The following is a 22,331-nucleotide window of genomic DNA, read 5'->3' on the forward strand; positions in this document are numbered from 1 at the left end:
CCTGCAATAAACTTTGCCCCAGTGAGTCCTGCATTTTGGGTCCTTCCTTCCTGCCTGCCTGCACACAGCCATGACAGTAGCTGTGTAAACCTCAAATATCTGCTCAGTTTATCAAGACACCACATATTTTCAAAAGCGCTCCGACGTTTTCGGAGACGTCTGTTAGCCACTAGCTCGATAGCTAGCCGGGGGCTAGGCTAACTAGAGCCGTGAGAACACCGGACTCCCGGCTAATCGTTTTCAAACCCACCACCGTCTTTCACTACTCAGGTTAAACATGATATATAAGTCACTTAGATAACTTAAAATGTTATTGTTTGGCTTTTTTTTAGTATTTTATTTGTTCCTGAGTAAATCGGTTTGGCTGAGATTAAAGTTATAGTTTTTACACAGCTGAATAAACGTCAAGCAGACAGCTGATTATCAGAAGTGTGAGATGCTGAGAATTTACTCCGGTGTCCTGTTATATTTTAGATAGCAAGGAGTTTATTAAACTTCACCGAAACAATCTGCAGATTTCATTAAAATTTAATAAACTATCATCTTGTCTTTATTTTTAGTTAGCACATACCATAAACACTTAAAACTGTAAGCTAATGATAGTTATATAAGAGCAGATGCTGCTGGTGCAATAAGCTGTACGTTTTACGTCCAATGGATGATGATCTGATTAGTCGACTAATCGCAAAAATAATCGGTGACTAGTCGACTATCAAAATAATCGTTTGTGGCAGCCCTACTCTCCAGTTTGCCATCTTGATCTTTTTATTAGAAAATATTAACACCCTCTTAAAAATACATTTACAGATCAAAAGCAGGGACTGTTTAGCTCTTGAAACATTTAAAGCAGTAACAGAGATGACCCTGTCCTATAACAAGTTGTGCCACGTGTGGAAAATATTCTCATTGTTACAGCATAATATCATGAGCTTCACCAATATATTTTATAGCAACTTTTCTTTTAAATGTAGTGAGAAAATCATGGAAAATTGGAATTTTTAAAAATGCTATTACAATCTGAAAATGGCTGGGAACAGTAGGAATGACCCATATTTGGACCAGTCGCAGTTTAAAATGCTTTGAAATGAAAATATCAGTTTTCCTGTCAGCTTCCAAAACCCATTTTGAGCTCGTTTCTCCAACATATTGATTTATGGATTGCAGAGCTAAGTCCGGGGCCTCGACATGCACACATGTTCCAACTTCAAACCTCAACCCGTTTATTTTAAGTCATTCGTGCGGACTCAGGATCTGAATTTTACAGCATCAACACAAACGAATCAATTGATGTCTAGACATGCGGTAAGATCGGTTTGTCTCAGAATTGGTCATTAGCGAGAAAGTGCATTAATATTCTGCGATAATAATAATGCTGTTCATTTGTGATATACATCTACTGAGGTAGAGAACTACTCTGCACTGCAGTACAATAACACTAACCTTTGCTAATGTGAAGATAAGGACTGTGCTTTGGTAAACTAAGAGTTTATCTGCGCTGCATTTTTGCAGAACAGACAAACTAAGCATGCCTATCTGTGCGCAGGCTCTCACCACAATCCCCAGAGCATGGATATTCTTTAAATTATTCAGAGAATACTTACTGGTTTACTGATAGAATAGCTTTAATTGAACAGAAAATGTCTTCTCTAATGTCCGACCTCAGGGTTCCTTTGGCCTTCAAAATGTCCACAAAGAACTGCAAAGAAACAGAGAGAGACAAAGGGACATTATCTTCCAGCATTTGTGTTACTCGGTTGTCTCCGATTGGATTGTTTTTGATAAGCAGGTGCTTTTATTGCTGACAACCCAAAAAGTAAAGCTACGCAGAAAAACAGGACATTTAACAGCAGCAGGTACTATAAGGCTGGGGTGTTGCTGCCCTACAGCCACTTTCTGACTGCTATGATTATTTTGGAAGAGCCAATTTGAAGCACGAATGCAGAGGGACACTGTCGTACCACAGCACTGACAATAAAGCGACAGCTGTGCTGGTCTCAAGTCATTTGAAGTGAAAATGGGATTAGCAAATTGAATGTGCATTAGGCCTAAAATGACTCCTAATTGGAGTGAACGGATGGAGGGTGAATAATTGTGCAGAAACTGGGCAGCAGCAGTGAGCAGAAAAAGTCTGTTCTCTCTTTGAGGCAAATATGATGAGTTCCACCTCAGGTCTGGAACAACCTCCACAGACGAGCCGACCAGATCTTTGATAGCTTGAGATCCCATCTATAAAGTGTTCTTGTTTCCTTGAATTATGACAAGTTACTAAGAAAGCAACTTTCAAAGGCGCGATGGAGAAGAGGTGACTGATCAAACCCGTATGGATCCTGGATGAGCTTCACCACCCACTGCACCACTAACACACGGGCAGAGGTCCACATTCCCCAAGACACTGGTTCAGCTCCACTCCAACAATGACAACTATAGGAAATATTTTTATACTAAATCCATAAACATTTTATTATACATTACTTCAACTGCCCTAACTAAAGAATTTTCTAAATAAGTATAAATTCAGATGGGTCAAAATACATTTATATCGATACAGTTTCTGTTACATTACAAGTCGACGTGTGAAGCTGCTAGTTCGCCCCTCTCTTGTCCACATTTGCCTCTGCCCCACCTCTCCCTCACTAAATGTCCCTCTCTTCACCTGCAGGCAGCGACAGAATGGAGACATGAGGACACAACAGCAGCTACTGAACAGAAGCTGGTTGGTAATAACTGGGGCTGGGCCATATCATACCGTTCACAGTGATACTGGTGTAATGTTGGACAACAATAAGAAATTGAATATGGGTAAAACGCGCATGTCCAGTGCCTTTGTTTACATAGCACGTGGCGGCGACGCAGAATGAGAAGAGCGAAAGTGGATCGTTGAATGAAACGATGAATCTGAACTGGTTTGTAAAAATGCTGCAGCTTCACTGGTGAGGAACTGGTTTAGCTTTCGTCCGTCAGATACACAACAAAGCACTATTTTTGGTAGCGCATGCTAGCGGGCCGTCGTTATTACCGTGTTGTTTGGAAAATACGGCGCACTTAAAATCAATCCTTTGATTTGTCTGAAAGTCGACAGAGCCCCTTATAATCCCGTGTGCCTTATGTATGAACTCTGGTTGTGTTTACTGACCTCGAAACGATTTTATGTACACGGCGCTCGAAAATCTGTCAGATGTTTCAGTACAACTTTGCTAAGCTACGAAGCCGCACCGCTTGATGGATTGTCGGAGCATTACGGCTATCGTAGGCGGAGCCTCGCGGAGTGATACGTACTGTGCTTCAACATAATGTTACTGTATTGTGTGTGTTTAACCTCTTTTTAAGTGTTGTGGGTGACGGCAGACGGCAGAGGTAAGCGGAAGTGACAGTCAAGGTAAGCGACTAATGTTGTAACTGACGTCAGACGCCGGAGATTTTGGCGGAAAATTAAAGCAAATGGTAGTTTAGATTTGAACAAATTTCTTTAAGCTTCAGTATTACCAAATACACTTTTCAATTGTCTCATAACTAACAATATTTGCCTAAATTATCTCCAACACCCTGGAGAACAACGGGGAGAGTTTAGACGCTCTCCAAGATTATATTGATCAGTGCTTTCAGGATCTCGTGATGAAGAAGGCCCAGAGTGCAGCTTCCCCGGCCAAATCTGAGACGCCGTCGTCGAAAAGACAACGCCCGGCAGATTCCCCCGGCACAACATCGCCAGCTGGCAAAGATATTGCCGACATACTGGAGTCAATCGACAAGCGATTGTCCAGTTTCGACGCAAGGCTGTCCCTGGTGGAGATTCTTCACCGGGAATTTAAATGCTTGCGAGAATCCCTGGAGTTCAGCCAGCAGCAAGTGGAAACGCTCGCTGCTGAAAATGCCACGCTAAGGGAGTCGGTGAAATCTCTCACAGAAAATGTTACCCAGCTCAATAGAGAAAATAAAAAAATAAAAGAAACGGTTATTGATCTACAAGCTCGTAGCATGCGTGATAATCTAGTATTTTCTGGTATTCCAGAAGCCGCTGGAGAGGACGCGGAGACCACGGTAAAAAGCTTCATCAAAACCCACCTGAAGCTGCCGGAGGACACGGTGAAGAACATCGTCTTCGATAGGGTGCATCGCCTCGGCCCCATTCGGGCTACGGCCGGGAGACCACGTCCTATCGTGGCCAAATTCGGCCACTTCAAACAAAAGCAACATGTGAAAAGCCGCGGCAGGGAATTAAAAGGAACGGACTTCAGCGTGAACGATCAGTTCCCCAAAGAGATCCTGGAACGACGCAGGGTCCTTTTCCCAATCCGACGCGGCTTCATCCAGAAGGGCTCCCGCGCTGTCATCGCTGTGGACCGGCTGTACGTGGACGGACAGCTCCACCGCGACCCCAACATCACTCCGTGGCTGTATTAACTTCAGACCAGATAAGAATCCGCTACACCCTTTCCCTATCCACTCACACTAACTTGGATTAACATTTGTTTAACTTACCGGTATCAAATCGCATCTTAAGTGTGATTTCATAGCAGTATCAACACCGTCACTCTCCGTCAGTGATTTAATTGGAATGTTTACGTTTTCTTTTCTCTCTTCTCGTTTTTTTTTTTTTTTTTTTTTTTTTTTTTTTTTTTTTTTTTCTCTCTCTTTTCCCCCTCTTGTTTTTATGCTGCTCACCCTCGTCCTTGGTTTCTTTCTTTATTTCTTTCACTGCTTCGATCACCTGCTTCCACACTCATCCACAAACAACATCATTTATTTCGACACTTACTCACTGCACGATCACGCACAGTCATGCGCTCAACGGCAGCACATTTACATCAGTCAGACAGCGCACACAGACCTATGGGATACACACACTTAAGCCAAGCATACTCATATTAGTAAATATGCAAACACATAGTCAGACTCGGGGAGCATCTCGCCACACATTTTTTCTCTCTCTCCCTCTCCTTATTTATGAACAAGTGAGGTATTCTCTCCACCTGTCTAAGCGACACACACAGAGTACACCCCTAGTTATGCACAGACATCTATGGGTGCACTAAGATTCGTTACATGGAATGTAAATGGAGCTGGCTCCAGAGAAAAGAGGTTAAAAATATTTAACCAACTCAAAAAACTACAGGCAGATGTTGTCCTTTTACAAGAGACCCACAGACCTCTTAGAGGTTCGAATGAACTTAAAACACCTGAGTTTCCTAATGTGTTCTCAGCCTGTTATAATTCTAGACAAAGGGGAGTAGCAATTTTAATTCATAAAAAAATTAATTTCACAGTACTCGATACAGTTATAGATCCAGAGGGCAGATTCTTAATCATTAAACTATCTATACTTGATAAAAAGCTATGTATTGTAAGTGTATATGGTCCAAATGTTGATGATCCCTCATTCTTCCACGGTTTTTTCAGTGCACTCTCTGAACACTTAGATGGCACACTTGTGCTTGGAGGCGACCTCAACCTTGGACTGAATGAAGAAATGGATAGGCTCAATACAGCAGGAACTCAGCGTAATTGGCAGTCCACAAATATAATCAAACAGTATATGAGCGACTTTGGTCTTTGCGATGCATGGCGCTCCCTTCACCCCACCAGTAAGGAATATACTTTTTTTTCACATGTTTATCACTCCTACTCTCGTCTAGATTATTTTTTGGTCAGCAGCTCACTGCTGAGTGACGTTTCAGACACTGAGATTCACCCTATAGTTGTCAGCGATCATGCTCCTGTATCTTTAACACTAATGCACAAGAATAATACTATGCCAAGTAAAAACTGGAGATTTAATACATCACTGCTTAAAGATGAAGACTTTATTAAATATTTTAAAAAAGAGTGGACTTCATATTTAGACTTTAATGACACTCCCGGAACATCAGCTTCTGTTTTATGGGAAGCAGGGAAAGCTGTGATGAGAGGTAAAATAATTTCTTTCTCATCACATAAAAAGAAAAAAGAAAACAAAAATATTCAGGAATTAGAAAAAAACATCAAATCACTAGAAGAAGCCTACACGTCCCACCAAGATCAGGAAACATTGAACAAAATACGCAAAACAAAACTAGAATTAAATGAGATAATTGATAGAAAAACAAAATTCTTAGTACAAAGACTACGCTTACAAAATTATGAACATAGTAATAAATCCGGTAAATTTCTAGCAAACCAGTTAAAAATAAATAAAGAAAAAACAACTATATGTGCTGTTCAAGATTCATCTGGGAACACAATATATGAACCGAAACAAATAAACAACATTTTCAGGGATTTCTATAAAACGTTGTATTCACCACAAATAAACCCATCTAAAAAGGAAATTGATCAATTTTTAGACAACATAACTCTCCCAAAATTATTAGACTCTCAAGCAATGGCACTGGATTCGCCACTGACATCAGGTGAACTCCAGGAAGCCCTGATAAATATGTCCAATAATAAGGCTCCAGGTCCAGACGGCTTTCCTGCAGAATTCTACAAAGAATTCTGGACGATTCTAGCACCAGTTTTTTACAGAACGTTGTTAGAAATCAAAGAAAAGGGCAGACTTCCATCAAATATGAATTCTGCAAACATTAATCTCCTGCTAAAACCAGGCAAAGACCCTGTATATCCCTCAAGCTATCGTCCAATATCCCTTATTAATGTAGACCTCAAAATAATCTGCAAAGCTCTCTCGAAGAGACTAGAGAAAATAACCCCCCTCTTAATTCATCCTGACCAAACTGGTTTCATAAAAGGTAGGCACTCATCAACAAATACACGTAGATTACTTAATTTGATAGACTACTCATACAGTAAAAACCTTGAAACTACAATATTTTCCTTAGATGCAGAAAAAGCGTTTGACAGAGTTAACTGGAAATTTCTATTTGCAACTTTACACAAATTTGGTTTTGGATCTTCTTTCATCAACTGGTTAAAAATATTATATAATTCCCCAACAGCTTGTGTCAGAACAAATGACCAGACATCCTCCAGCTTATGTCTCCTGAGGGGCACCAGGCAGGGATGCCCACTCTCCCCTTCACTGTTTGCAATTTTTATCGAACCACTAGCAGCAGCAATTAGACAGAATTCAGCAATTAAGGGCATAAAATGCAAGAACGTAGAACATAAAATCAGCCTTTATGCTGATGATGTGTTACTCTTTCTCCAAAATTCACAAACCAATATCTCTGGGGTGATTGAATTGATAAACTCTTTTGCAAGAATATCAGATTACTCAATTAACTGGTCAAAATCTACAGTCCTTCCTATTAATTGCTGCTTTCATAATTCCTCTTCTACTCCACTGCAATCGGGAAATATAAAATATTTAGGTATTAATGTTTCTCCCAAGCTTGCAGATCTAACTAAATTAAACCATACCCCACTTTTAAAGAAAGTAGAAGGTGATCTGGCTAGATGGAAATGTCTACCCATATCACTCATGGGAAGGGTTGCTGCTATAAAAATGATGGTATTACCAAAAATAAATTATTTATTCTCAATGATCCCAACTAAACCGCCGCAAGATTGGTTCAGATCTCTAGATTCATATATGTCCAAATTCCTTTGGAAAAATAAGCCCCCACGTATAAGCTTAAAAACACTACAAAAAACCAAGGATAAAGGAGGATTAGAACTACCGAACTTTCAGCACTACTTCTTAGCCAACAGGCTTCAGTTTATCTCAGGATGGCTAAAACATACCCTCTTAGATGAACCTTGGCTAGATGTAGAACAAGCACTTTGCAATAATCTAGAGATTTCAGATCTACCATTTATCAGCTCAAACATCCAACGACATGAATGCTTCAAAAGCATCAACATCAGCTCTTCTCTGACAGCATGGTGGGAGTTTCTAAAATTGACGGAGTCTTCATTAATCCCATGCAAACGTACACCTATCTGGAACAACCCTGACATATTACAAAACAATAATATGATAAACTTTTCAGATTGGAATGGTAAAGGAATCAAATATGTAGAACATATACTAGAAGGAACAGAATTTATTTCATTTGACAGACTAGTTACACAATATGGGATCAACAAGAAAAGATTTTTAGAATATCAACAAATTAAATCCATAATAAAAAAGAAATTTAAACTGGGTCAAGTTGAACTACAAACACCACCAAGTGTGGTTCAATTTTTTACTCTTAAAACCCCCAAATTACTATCCAAAATGTACAGAATGCTTTCTAAAACAGATGAATCAATATCACTTCCTATTGCAAAATGGGAAGCGGATTTATCAGTTAACTTAGACCAAAACTTCTGGTCTCAGATTTGCTTAAAAACCTTTCATCTAATCAGAAATCCCAGTCTTCAATTAATTCAATACAAAATACTACATAGAGTGCACTATACAGGTCATCGGATGTTCAAGATGGGCTTTGCATCTACCAACAACTGCTCACACTGCCAAACCAATTCACCGGACAATTATATCCACGCTCTTTGGTTCTGTCCACCAGTTCAGAAGTTTTGGCGCGAGATATGTGAAGACTTATCAAAGTGTCTGAAATGTAACATTCCAACTTCCCCCTTAGTGTGTTTGTTGGGCAGCTTAGATAATGTCACTTCAGAAAAGAATATAGCCCATATGGTTTTCACTGCCCTATGCATAGCCAAGAAAACAGTCCTCATGAACTGGAAAAATAAAAACAATCTTAATTCTAACCAATATAGAAATTATCTATTAGATTACATTAGTCTTGATACAGCCTCTGCCACCACATCAGATCAATTGCTCTGGACTCCTTTGATCACCTCCATCACCTAGTGGGGGTGGGGGGTCATATTTTGGTCTCGCCTTCACTGTTGTGATTGGTGTGGGGGTAGGGTCGGGCTTAGGGCGTCAGGCGGTTCCCCGGGAGCATCTTCCTTGGGGGGCTCAACCCGGGGTAGCGGTCATGGCCAATTAGGGGCTCTGTTGGCTCTTAGGTGACGGCTTCCTCGTGGCTACGTGCAGCGGGGCTAGGGGAGGGTCTGTGCTGACGGACGGGGGTTACTGACCTGGTAGCCTGGCTGCCCCTGGGTGGGTCCGGGACGGGCGTGAGGTTCTGGGGGCGCTCCGGCTCTGGCCTGGGGCCCTGGCCGGGCCTCGGGGGCCTGGGTCCTGGTTGGTGTGTTGCCGGGGTTGTGGGCCGGTGGGTATATGGGGGCCCGCCACTGGCGCAGGGTGCCGCCGGTGCGCCGAGCCACCTGGGGGGCTCTTCAACTGGTGGGGGGGGGGTTGTCACATCTTGCAGGAGCTTTCCTCTCTCAGGAACTCTCTCTGCAAGAGGGGGAGATACAGGAGAGGTGGAGGAAGATCTCAGCCTGGGCGTCTATTGTCTTATGTAGTCTGGAAGATGAGTGGATGATGGGGTGGGTGTAGTTTTCTCTGTTGTGGGGTTGGGTGGACTGCCCCGGGCTCTGTGGGGCCGGGCGGCGCCGCTGCACTGGTCCCCGGTTCGGATGGGCCTGGGCCCCCCTTCCCTGGCGGGTCGCGGAGTATGGGGGTGCCTACTGGGGTCAGCGGGGGAGCTGGCCCCAGGGAGGGGTCACTTGCCCCTCCCTTCCTTCCCTCCCCATCTCCAGCTGCCTCCCTCTTCCCGCTCCACCACAACCACCCACACATGCAGGGCCTTGGAGTAGGGGTGTGTCACCAGGGTGCAGAGGAGGTAACCCCCCCCCCCCCCCCTCTGTCCCCTTCTGGCTGCCTCTGCCTCAATTTTATCCCGCAACTTAGACATTCACATTACTCACACTCTCATTACACATACATATAGGATCTTGGGGGTGGGCACGCTACACGGAATCCCAATTACCATCAGGGTGTACACCTCACCCCCGGCGTCGTTGCCCACCTCTCAATTTTAAATACACGTAGACATTGAGGGCTAGCAGGAGGGACTATGCGCTTACCTGCTGCTCTCTGGCAGGTAGCTCCATGCCCTCCTGGGTTTTAAATGCACCTTAGAACACACATACATCAACACTACAATGAGCGGGTGGAGGGAGGTTAGGAGTCTTCTCTCACCCTCGTTCTCTGCTTCCTGCTGGAGCAGGGGGGCTAGGAGGAGGAGTTGGCCGTCCGACTGGGATCCGGAATGTGGGGCCTCCCTGCTGCTGCGGAGTCGGGGCGGTCTGCTTCTCCCCACCGCAGGGAAAAGGGTAACACAACCTGGGTCTGGGTGCAGTTCCCCCCTCCAGGGGCAAGGGTACCTAGACCCGGTTCGTAGAGTACGCTTGGGGAGTGTGATTGTGTGTACAGCGTCTCTTTATGTCTGTCTCCACGTTGGTTGAGTGTGGAGTAAGTGCATATGAGAGCATGAGGGTGGGAATGGATGTTTGTATCTGTGTGTGCCTGTATGTCTGTGTCTATATGTCAGGTTGGGTATCAGATGCCACCTCTCTGAGGACAGCTCAGGCCCTCCAAGGTTTGGAGGCCTATCTCCCCCCACCACTTCCCCTGCCGGGGGCGGACTCCCTCAGACATCGGTGCGTTGGTGGTTCTTTGTGTCCGGGGGTGGGCGTCCGGGTACACACCGGCTCACTCCTTGGCGGCTGCTTATCGGGGCCTGGAGCCTGGGGCTCGCTTGGGCCACCTCGGAGGTGGGGTGCCCCCGGCCTCTCGGCCTGGGGCTCGGTCACTCAGGCACAGCTGGCTGCCGGCGGAGCTCACGGGCACGTCACTGCAGCCCCCCCTGGCTTCTGCTCCGTGGCTGCTGGGTGACCCCTCATCTGGGACTCTCCTCGGCTCTTTCTGGGACAGTGGCGCGGCTGCCCCTCTGTTGGTCTTCCTTGGTCTCTTGTGTTCTGGGGGCCTCTGGATGTCTGGAGTTTTGATCTCCTCCATACCTGCTTCATGCCCTGGAGGACGGGGCAGTGGCCCCCCACACCCTCTAGCAGATCATTACATGAGGGAACCTTTTAAGAAAACAAGCGCGTCCATGCTCACAGGTGTACACACGGGTGATCACACACACAAACTACACCCTTTTTGGCTCCTACCTCAATGCACACTGTGCTGTCGATCTTACGTGCTGCACAATAATGTTTAATATTTAGTAGTTACTGTCATATTCCCATATATCATTGTGATGTGGTTTATTGTATTACTCTCGTTTTCTTCTGCTTGTTTTCTTTTTTCTTTCTCAACAGGTGATCCAGGTGATCGATATATGTATTTATTTTTTTATTTATTTATTTTTTTTCTTCTGCTTATTCTGTTGGTTTTTGTTTTTTGCCCTTCTCCCCCGTCCCTCTTCTCAACTGTCTTTCTTTCCCTCTTTCTTTCTCCCTTTTCTTTCCCCCAGTCAAATCTGTCCCGTATTCAGCAAGTGAAAATAAAATAAAGAATAAAAGGTGAATCAAATGGACCATTACGGCAAAGCTGGGATGGTCAATTTGGTAAAGAAAAACCGTTGGGCATCTTTCTTCGCCTTTAGACAATAATTCTGATGGCAAAAGAGCCAAACGGGACAGGCAAAAAAAAAAAAAAAAAAAAAAAAAAAGTGTTGTGGGTATTATACATGGTTATGCTGAGGATATGTCGGCCAGTTTCCACTGGAAATGCCTTTTGGTTAAACTGTCAGACAGGAATTTTTACATTTTTATATTTATTTTAATGCACATAAAAAACAGCTGCTTGTTTCAGTGAAAATACATTGATGGGGGTTTTGCACTAATAAAGTTGTGGAGTTGTAAAGTATTTTGTCTCGTGTCAATTATGTCGTCAGTTATATCGTTATTGCAAATTTTAAAATGTACATCGTGATAAATATTTTTGGTCATATCGCCCTGCTCTAGTAATAACAAAATCAATGGGAGATGGTTCAGTTTCAAAATTAGATGAGTTTAATGCTTCGATCTTATATATGATCAACCTATCTCTAATAATCGGCTATGTACCACAGGCCTTCAAGGTGGCTGCAGTTAAACTTTTACTTAAAAAGCATCTCTAGACCCAGCAGTCTTAGCTAATTATAGGCCAATCTCCAACCTTCCTTTCATATCAAAAATCCTTGAAAGAGTAGTTGTCAAACAGCTAACAGATCATCTGCAGAGGAATGGTTTATTTGAAGAGTTTCAGTCAGGTTTCAGAGCTCATCACAGCACAGAAACAGCTTTAGTGAAGGTTACAAATGATCTTCTTATGGCCTCTGACAGTGGACTCATCTCTGTGCTTGTCCTGCTAGACCTCAGTGCAGCGTTTGATACTGTCGACCATAATATCCTATTAGAGCGATTAGAACATGCTGTAGGTATTACAGGTATTGCACTGCAGTGGTTTGTATCATATCTATCTAATAGACTCCAGTTTGTGCATGTAAATGGAGAGTCCTCTTCACACACTGAGGTTAATTATGGAGTTCCACAGGGTTCAGTGCTAGGACCAATTCTGTTTACATTATACATGCTTCCCCTAGGCAGCATCATTAGAAGACATAGCATACATTTACACTGCTATGCAGATGACACCCAGCTCTATCTGTCCATGAAGCCAGATAACACACACCAATGAGTTAAACTGCAGGAATGTCTTAAAGACATAAAGACTTGGATGGCCACTAACTTTCTGCTTCTTAATTCAGATCAAACTGAGGTTATTGTACTCGGCACTGAAAAGCTTAGAAATATGGTATCTAACCAGATTCTTACTCTGGATGGCATTACCTTGGCCTCCAGTAACACTGTGAGGAACCTTGGAGTCATTTTTGACCAGGATATGTCCTTCAACGCACATATTAAACAAATATGTAACACTGCGTTCTTCCATTTGTGCAACATCTCTAAAGTTAGAAATATCCTGTCTCAGAGTGACGCTGAAAAACTAGTTCATGCATTTATTACTTCCAGGCTGGACGACTGTAATTCATTATTATCAGGAAGTCCTAAAAACTCCCTGAAAAGCCTTCAGCTAATCCAAAATGCTGCAGCAAGAGTCCTGACAGGGACTAGAAAGAGAGAGCATATTTCTCCTGTTTTGGCTTCCTGTTAAATCCAGAATTCAAAATCCTGCTCCTCACATACAAGGTCTTAAATAATCAGGCCTATTACCCTATTAGAGCACTTCGCTCTCGCTCTGCAGGCCTACTTGTTGTTCCTAGAGTATTTAAAAGTAGAATGGGAGGCAGAGCCTTCAGTTTTCAGGCCCCTCTTCTGTGGAACCAGCTTCCAGTTTGGATTCAGGAGACAGACACTATCTCTACTTTTAAGATTAGGCTTAAAACTTTCCTTTTTGCTAAAGCATATAGTTAGGGCTGGACCAGGTGACCCTGAATCCTCCCTTAGTTATGCTGCAATAGATGTAGGCTGCCGGGGATTCCCATGATGCATTGAGTTTTTCCTTTCCAGTCACCTTTCTCACTCACTATGTGTTAACAGACCTCTCTGTGTTGAATCATATCTGTTATTAATCTCTGTCTCTCTTCCACAGCATGTCTTTATCCTGTCTTCCTTCTCTCACCCCAACCAATCACAGCAGATGGCCCCGCCCCTCCCTGAGCCTGGTTCTGCTGGAGGGTTCTTCCTGTTAAAAGGGAGTTTTTCCTTCCCACTGTCTCCAAAGTGCTGCTCATAGGGGCTCACATGATTGTTGGGTTTTTCTCTGTATCTATGAAGCGCCTTGAGGCGACTTTTGTTGTGATTTGGCGCTATATAAATAAAATTGAATTGAATTGAAAAACCAGGAAGTTAGCATTTTCTCGTGCACAGGGTCAATAGGGCTACCCCACTTTTAGTGCTCGGACCCTAAACATAGCCAGGATAGCTAATGGAAAATGGTTTAAGCAAAATTCACATAGATTACCTCAGACGAGCCCTCGAGACAATCCTCGGCCTATAAAACCTTTACTGCATGTCATTCACATTTCCTGACTGCACTGTAACTATCCAATAAAGACAAAAGTCAAACAGTATGTGGGTAACCTTAGCAACAAAAGCCTGACATTAGTACTAGCACTTAAGTATTCAGACACATAAATCATATTACATTATGAAATATGATGTCGTATGATTTTAAGACCATGAATAGGTCAAATATGCTGTAGTACATACGGTGGTGACCAGTTCCAGCTTTTGGCAGTAGCGTTGTTCTGTTTGCACCATTTCTTTGGATATTCGACAGAATTTTCTTTGCCACAAGTCCCTCTGCTCCTGGACACTGCTGCACCCAAGAGGATCCACAGGGCGAGGCAAGAAACTCATCCTCACTGTGACAAGGACAGAACAGAAACACAACCAAAGTGAATTATCTTCCACAGTAAAGGAAAGCAGACCACTAGAGGTAAAAGATGTAACGCTTTCCTAAATGACTGAAGATCTGTGGACAGATGAATTGAGTTTTGTTTGTTTTTTAAATAATTTGTTTGATATGGTGGAGCATGTGCTTCTGCCCTCTCAGGAAACGGTAACTTACAAGCATAACACGCATCTGCAGAGTTCAGCTTTGGAGGAAAAGCAATCTTTAAAATTAAGTGCAAAACTAGAATGACACATTATTACAATTCTTTGTTGTTTTGTCTGATAAATATCAAGTTCCAATCTTGAACCATAAATGAAAGCAAAACACACTACATGGATAAAGTTACTCCTACAGGTGGTGCTTGGCCATTGAAGCCCATTCCATGAAGCTGTGTTGAGAATAATCCCAGAGGATGTTTGGGAGGCTGCAGTTATTGAATCAATAGAGGATTTATGACTTTTATGCACCATGTGCCTCAGCAGTCAGTAACCTGCCCTGAAACCTTACTATACCATTTCAAAGCTGAGCTGCTGCGGCTTCTAAACGCTTCCACTTTGCAGCATCGCCTGGTCATGAACTATCTCAGAGGGAGGAAATTTCACAAACTGACTGTTTGCAACAGTAGCATCTGCTGCAGTATCATTAAAGAGCTTAAGCTCTTTAGAATAATGAGCAGACGGCAGAACTAGATGCATGCTTGACTTTCTACCTGAGACAGGTAGCAAATGGGACTGGAAACACCCGAATTCAATTCAATTTTAGCACCAAATCACAACAGTCACCTCAAAGAAGTAACATTTCAACGTAAGCAAGTAAATACTTCTCGTGTTGTTCAGTTATTACATGATGTTACTGACATTTGTCGAAATGTTTCATTCAGTTTCAGACTAAATGCTCCAACATCTGTTTCCTGTCGCTCAGCCTTTCAGATGTTTCTAGAACATTTCGTGATCGAGACGTACATCAGCTGTCGAGACCGTTTCTACCGGTTATGAGGACAAAAAAACTTGTCAAAACTTTTTTTCAGCGAATTTATTGTCGCAACAAAACGTCTTTGAATGAGAAGTTAATTACTTTACAGAGATTAATTTGTTTTTATGGTTTGTTTAACGGTAAAGCGACGCTAGGCTTACCTTTCTGTAACGTCTCTATTTTCAATCAAGGCGCTCTTTTGGAGATTCTGCTTCCTCTTTCCGGTCTGTCTGAGCAATGACCTTTGTTCCACACGCTGATTGGCTGCTCCACAAGCAAACTACAGGAAGCACCTCGTTCTCAGCGGAAGTAGTTTTAACGATTCCAAAGTTTTTGTTGTTTTTTGTTTTTTTTGCACAGAAATGTACAACAATTATGACAATCTCTACAAAGATTCTATTTTCCCAACATGAAATAGTATCAGAACAGGCTGAATTCCAGCATATAGAAGATAGATAATGAACAAGAAGTACAAACAACAACAAATAAATAAATAAAATCAAACCCCAAACAGAATAAAAGCAAACAAACAAAACAAAACAACAACAAAAACAAACAAAGAAAAAAAGACATTATACCTTAGGGGTTTTCTAGCAGATCTAGTTCAATAATCATATGATTCAGAACCAGAGCTTGTGTTTTTGTCCATAAATTTAACAGATGAGAGGAAGAGGCAGAGTTCTTTGTGAAAAGTAAAAAAGGACGGCTTTGTTTTCAGAAAACAACATTTGTGAATGCGATTCCAAAGTTAAACCAACTGTTTACAGTATTAAAAAGATGTTTAAATAAACAGAACAGGTCGTCAACTCTGTGCTAAATACAGATATTAACATATGTCAAGCTTAACACTTGGTTTAAATAAGATGGTGCTTGTCCTGAACATTGCAGCTAAGATCAGTTTACATCAGCAGTGTCAAACTGCTTTTACACTACCCACTGTGACTCTTTGGACTTAAATTGTGAGAAATAAATGTGTGAAGTTACACAGAAGGCTCTGATCATTGCCCAGACTGTCCAGTTTTTTCTCAACTGTAGTTGTAAAAAACAAACAAACAGATTTTTTTATGTCAGAAAGAGAAACAGAAAGTTTTCTGTCATTTCATTGTTTATTCCCAATTACTTTATGTAGCGTGAATGGTCATAAAAGAGGAGGAAAAGCTGTAAAACTTATAAAAAATATAGTTAATATAAGTCCAAAATGTCTGCTTATGCTTGTTTGTGGTGAGCAGCACAATCAGGCCTGTGAGACTCATTTACACACTGAGCCATGACTCTGTGCTACATGCACACATTTCTGCATCTCCAGTGTTGGGGAGTAACAGAATACATGTACATAGTTACATATTTAAAATACAAAATATGAGTAACTGTATTCTGTTACAGTTACCGTTTAAAAAGGTGGTATTTAGAATACAGTTACTTTGCTAAAATAAAGGGATTACACTGCAGTCTTTTCCTGTTTCACATGTTAGGCTGTCCCCTCTCTATTTTTGGTAATTCCACACCAGTGGAAACCCAAAGAAAACACGCATTAAGAGGCTCTAATGCCCGTGTCTCAATCTCATAATGACGTGAAGAAATATTTTTTAAAATGATTTAATATGAAGGCAATAGCAGAGTGTTACAGGCTTTCTATACGAGATCGCTGCAAAAAGTGCAGCCTTAGCTAATGTCTACCTACTGTTACTCATTTATATTAAGATTTAAACATCGAGCTGGTGTTGGTGCGGAGAGTAACCTTCAGTAATGAATCACACAGCAAAAGGACATTCATGTAGTTGTAAAAAGCACGATAATATATTAAGTAATCCAAAGTAATCAGAATACATTACTCTCATTGAGTAACTAACAGAATATGTTACAAAATACATTTTGGGGCATGTATTCTGTAATCTGTAGTGGAATACATTTTAAAAGTAACCTTCCCAACACTGTGAATCTCTGCCATTCAAACACACGTTTGCATATAGTTCATGTGATGTTTACTGAACTGTGAAATGAATCTTTTTTAGCGATTTTTTTATTCAGTGTTTTCATAACAAAGTTATTTTTATGCATTTAGTGAGAACACACATGATGTCCTGGACAGCATTTTGTCCTCCACGGTGGAAAATAGCTAAAAACTAAAAACAGGTATGACTTTATCCGGCTCCTAATTTTATAAATTCGATTTTCAGCTTTTCAGTGTCCGGTATCATTGAAGTCCAGCCAGACGCTGCTCATTTGAGCTTTGCATTTAAATCTGTCTCCACGTTTCTTTGTGTACCTGGCCTGTACCAATACACTTGCTGATCTCGGACGTCTGACCCCTTCCTTCTTTCACATAATGGTATGATCCCTTTGTCTTTGCATGTGATTGGCCGCTTGGTGTACACGTTAAAGTAAAGTCCCACCCCTGCCTGCGGGCTGGCTCCCAACTAACAGCTGACATATGAAACGTGTCCCCTGGTTTAGATAAACTCTGCAGATTAGGGGTGTCAAACATCAGGCCCAAAGCACAGAATCAGCCAGTGTGGGTGTTAAGTGTGCTTGTGTATGTTTGATAGCTCGTTCTTTAGTAAAAGACTCCATCCGCTTTGCCCTCCATCCATACACCAAAGTAGTTAAGTAATAGATAAAAGTTAGTTTTTTATCTATCACAGAAGTTTCTGTTTTTATTATTGTGGGTTCACAGTTTAAACAGAACAAAATCCACAAATGAACAAAACCTTTGTTTCACCCCATTAAAGATCAAAGTGTAAACTGACTGGGAACATTATTTTTAATGGAGGCTCAGCAGTTTGTACCACTGGAACTACCTCCCATCGAGTTTCCCTTCATGTGTTGGACACCATCACTCAACCTACACAAACATCTGTCTCATTGAGAAATATCAACAGACTTCTTCCCTGCATCACAACTACTGCATCCTTTATGTTTTGAATTTACTTTTAATGTTTCATTACACTTTGTTCACAGCTTTTATTGAATCACATCACTTTTCACACACAGCTGGATATTACTACATACGTTTGTAGTAAAGAAAAGTTCTTCAGCTGTCACGTTATCTTCAGGTGTCACAGGACACTTCATGTGATGTTGAAATATCACATTTTCCACTATTCTCTATAAAGAAGACAACAAGTGCTACAGGTTCTTACAATGTTTAAAACAGAGATAAGTGACAGTTATATGTAAGTAAAGGATATGAAATCTGGAGCCATTGCAGGCTGTACGCCGTTTTTATGCAGCCTTTTCTAGAAAAAGCAAAGTACTTCACATGATGCAGTAAAATATTAAATGATATTAAGACAGTAAAGTGTGTGTTTAATATTACAGTAAGAGTTTTGCAGCTGTCAGAGAAGAACATGATGATTATCAGCCGAGCTGTGTCTGAACTGGGCTGTTTTAGTCAGGATCCCGGGTCTCTCGTTTTGTTCCTTGTGTCTTTGGGATTTTGTATTATGATCGATGTTTCAGGTTCTCTTTGTTAATCTTAGTTTATTCCATAGTGTCCAGTTTTGTAGTTTAAGTTTCCTGTGTTCTCTGTTTAGTTCACTGTGTATTTAATAGCTCCCCCTCGTGTAGCTGCCCTCTGTGTGTGTTTATATTGTGATGTTAGCTCTGGCGTTCCCACTCGCTGTGTTTCCTCATCCCGTCATATTCAGGTTTTTCCATGTTTCCGATGTTTTTGTTTCTCATCCCTGGTGTTTAACGTTTCGAGTTTCTCCAGTTTAGTTCATGTTAGTGTTGCTTCAGTGTCCGTCTGCTTTTGTGTCTTATTTTCGTATCAGCCAATAAATCATCTCGCTTTTCGTTGAGGTCCCACGTTCTCATCTGGTTTGTCTGCATTCAGGTCCTCACTTCAACACATCGGCACCGAAAGGTGACTCGGAAAAATGCAAGTAAACTCCTGACTCGATCAACAAGGTCCACAAACTTACACTGGATCCAGATGAAACTCATGTGGTCTCTGACTGTAAAACTATAACCAGAGGATGCTGTCAGAAAACGATTTATTAGTTACGTGTATGTATAACATGTACATAACTTTCTTGTGTAAATGTAAATTTAACTGTGTTATTGTGTAAATGCCTTTGCTATTGTGTCATTCACACACATGGAGAGATGCCAAACTGCCTTTCATTGTTTTTGTAACAATGACAATAAAGAGCTATTCTATTCTATTCTATTCTATTCTATTCTATTCTATTCTATTCCCTACAGAAAGACTAATATAAGAATAAATCATTGGACAAAAATTTAAATGATTCATTTGAACTTTTTTGTTTTATGTAACACTTAAATCTATATAAACTGTAACTGTTCCACTTTTATTGTTCATGTCATTTTCATTCCATCCATGTTTTTTATGGTTTCCAGCAACTTTGTGCAGGATGCTCATGTTCTGCAGGTACTGTGGTCTTAAAATAGGATGGTGAGCTAAAATGCTTCAAATTGCTGAACAGATGAAATGCATCTTTAATGGAGAGATTATTAAAATGCATGATTTTGGTGGGCTCTTTATTGTTTTAAATTATATTGTGTTTTCAGCACATTTGGTATTATAATAATTGGCTCCAAAACAGACCTGGGCAAATTAGGCTTCTTTTGCCTCGAGGCGATGAAGGCACAAACCGTGCAGGAGACCACAGACAAAGGCTCTGCTGGTTTTTACCTGAGGACGGGGAAAAGTAAAAGCATCAATAATCTACCAAGTGGAGGAACTCTCCCAAGGTTTCGGAGTGTTTTTGTGTTATTCATAGCTGCTGCAGCCTGTAAGACTCATAATTGACCTCTGCACTCTGTAAAAACATTTTAAGAAACTTTATGAGATGAAAGATGATGTTTTGTAATTCAACTTTTGAGTCCCCCTTCTCCCCAATCCAATAGTATTGAATTGCAAGTCATGAATTATTCAACGCACAGGAGGCGAGGCTACCTTAGCTGGACGATGTTATATGAAACAAGGTTGCAACACCAAGTGATATCAGAGCCGGCACAAAAAGAAAACACAAACAAACAACAACAACATAAAGTAAATAAACTGAATAATGTTGGACAGAGATGTCTTCAGGGAGAACTGGAGGGATATTACTGTCCAATAGCAGTTTTTCCACAGGATGCTGGTGCTTGATGTGAAAAAAATCTCTTTAGTGTTTGCTGACGTGCAATCCCATTATCTAGCTTTGTTGAAGAGGGGCAAAGGCTTAATTTATGTCCTAATGCTTCAGTGCCAGCTCTTCACTTAACTTCTGGGTTGTAATTAACAATGTTTTTATCAAACGGTAATCATAGCATCAAGTGTTGACACTTCTGGGCGGCTCACAAGTGCATAATTGTAGCTATTAAAATGTACTGTATTTGGGGCTTTTATGCAATTGTCTGATAACTCTTTAAAGTAAAGTCTCATGAGCTGTGATCAACTCTTTAAACACTCAGTTCTTTAGAGTAGACGTCTAACGTTGCTTTGTCTACAAATCTTTTCCAGTTTGTTCAGATGTGGACAAACAAGAACACATGAAACAGAAACTTTATGCACATTTTATTTTGAGTAAGCAAAACAACAACAACAAAAAACCCTCAAAGTGTTGTTCAAAAGTAACTGGCTATAAGTGTGTCATGGGTCCGGGTCTTTTGACCCAGCATGTTGGGTTTCATGTTTCTTTTGTATCACGATGTTCTAGTTTATATGGTTTAAGCTCAGATTTGTTCTGTTTGAGTTCTCTATGTTTTCCCATCTTGTCTGTTTGGCTTCCTCCCACGTCTGTGTCTTTCTCGCTATGTTGGTTCTTGTTTACATGTTTCCCCTTTACCACGAACGCTCAGTGAGAGAAGGAATGATGGCAGCAGTCCTGACCAGGAAAGCTCACACCCTGCATGCTCCACAAACCATCAATGGTGCTGCTGTGGGGAGGGTACGCAGCACCAGGTGTGCACAGAAGATCTCTCCTGGTCAAAGAATCGGCATCACTGGTTCATCACCCGCTCCATATATTTCAGTTTAAGCGTTGTTTTCGATATTTTGCACACTAAAAAATGTTTTGTGTCATTCCCATTTCTTTTTGTAGCACATTAAAGCTCTACTGCAAACTTGTTAAGATCCAACCATGCAAATAGGATTTGTTGCCAGGATCTGGACTGTATAAGTCCACTTCCTCGGGATGCTGAGGACCTATCTGATAAGAAACTGTTGGTAGCTTTTTACCGCAGCACCACAGAGTCCTCGCCTACTGCATGATGCCCTGGAATCAGCTAGTCAACCAGGACTCCAGGAACGCTGAAATGTACGTAAAAAACTTACGGTAAATAACTGTAAAATGGCAACGGTAAATTTAAAAGAGTAAATGATTGTAATATGTATATTCAATTTCTGTAAATTAAAAAACGGTGCTTTGCTTTTATTTTTACACTGCTAATATGTTGAAAATATATTAATGTGAAACGTCTTCAAGCAACTTAAAGAAGTCCAGACGCTTTTCTTTCCAAGCGACTACTCAAAACATGCCGTACTTTTAATTTTAACAAAATGTTAAAACATTGTTAGAATTATTGTGAAAATTAGGGTGAAATTGTTTTAATGTTAACAAGCTCAGGCTGTTTGATAAAACAGTATATCTTAACAGTAAATACAATCAATTTCTAAAAATAAAAAAATATGTATATTTCTTTAAGTTCTCCTGACTCACCAAGTAAACCGCAGCTAATTACAATGAAAAAAAAATTGTGGCATAGCGAGGTTTAAATCATGGATCTACCACTGTTCAGTCCGTGATCTGTTTGAGTGTGATACCACCTGCTGAAATTAAAATTAATTGATCAAAATGAAATACAAAAAAATAATGAAATAATGTTAATAAAATAATTGGTGTAGTTTGCAAAGTCAAGAGCAGTCAAAGAGTGTATTATAAAAGCCGTAACAATCAGTTTCTTTAAAAAGTCTCATTTATATGCACGTTTTGGAGACATTGCATCACGTGTCTAAACCGTCACCTCCATATATATATATATATATATATATATATATATATATATATATATATATATATATATATATATATATATATATATATATATATATTTCGCAGTCGAAGATTGCAGTGGTCCCAGATCAGATGTACACACTGGAACTCTTTCCCATGTTGATGTCTGTGTTTATTGTGCTGTGGTG

The 22,331-nt window shown here is 41.0% G+C and overlaps 1 protein-coding gene across 1 annotated transcript in view; it reads right to left on the reverse strand.

Moving 5' to 3' along the window:
• The window catches only part of arhgef39 (Rho guanine nucleotide exchange factor (GEF) 39), an 80,457-nt gene extending 64,994 nt beyond the window's left edge, over window positions 1-15,463 (reverse strand). Inside the window, exons 1-3 of the mRNA XM_085138447.1 lie at window positions 15,343-15,463; window positions 14,023-14,177; window positions 1,602-1,696 (exon numbers count right to left, since the gene is read on the reverse strand). Coding sequence (XP_084994573.1) covers window positions 1,602-1,696; window positions 14,023-14,172 — 245 coding nt within the window. The 5' untranslated portion in view covers window positions 14,173-14,177; window positions 15,343-15,463. The remainder of the gene's footprint in view (window positions 1-1,601; window positions 1,697-14,022; window positions 14,178-15,342) is intronic.
• Between the last annotated feature and the right edge of the window lie 6,868 nt (window positions 15,464-22,331).

Source organism: Neolamprologus multifasciatus, chromosome 17 (genome assembly GCF_963576455.1).
Source record: "Neolamprologus multifasciatus chromosome 17, fNeoMul1.2, whole genome shotgun sequence".
In the NCBI taxonomy this organism is placed as follows: domain Eukaryota; kingdom Metazoa; phylum Chordata; class Actinopteri; order Cichliformes; family Cichlidae; genus Neolamprologus; species Neolamprologus multifasciatus.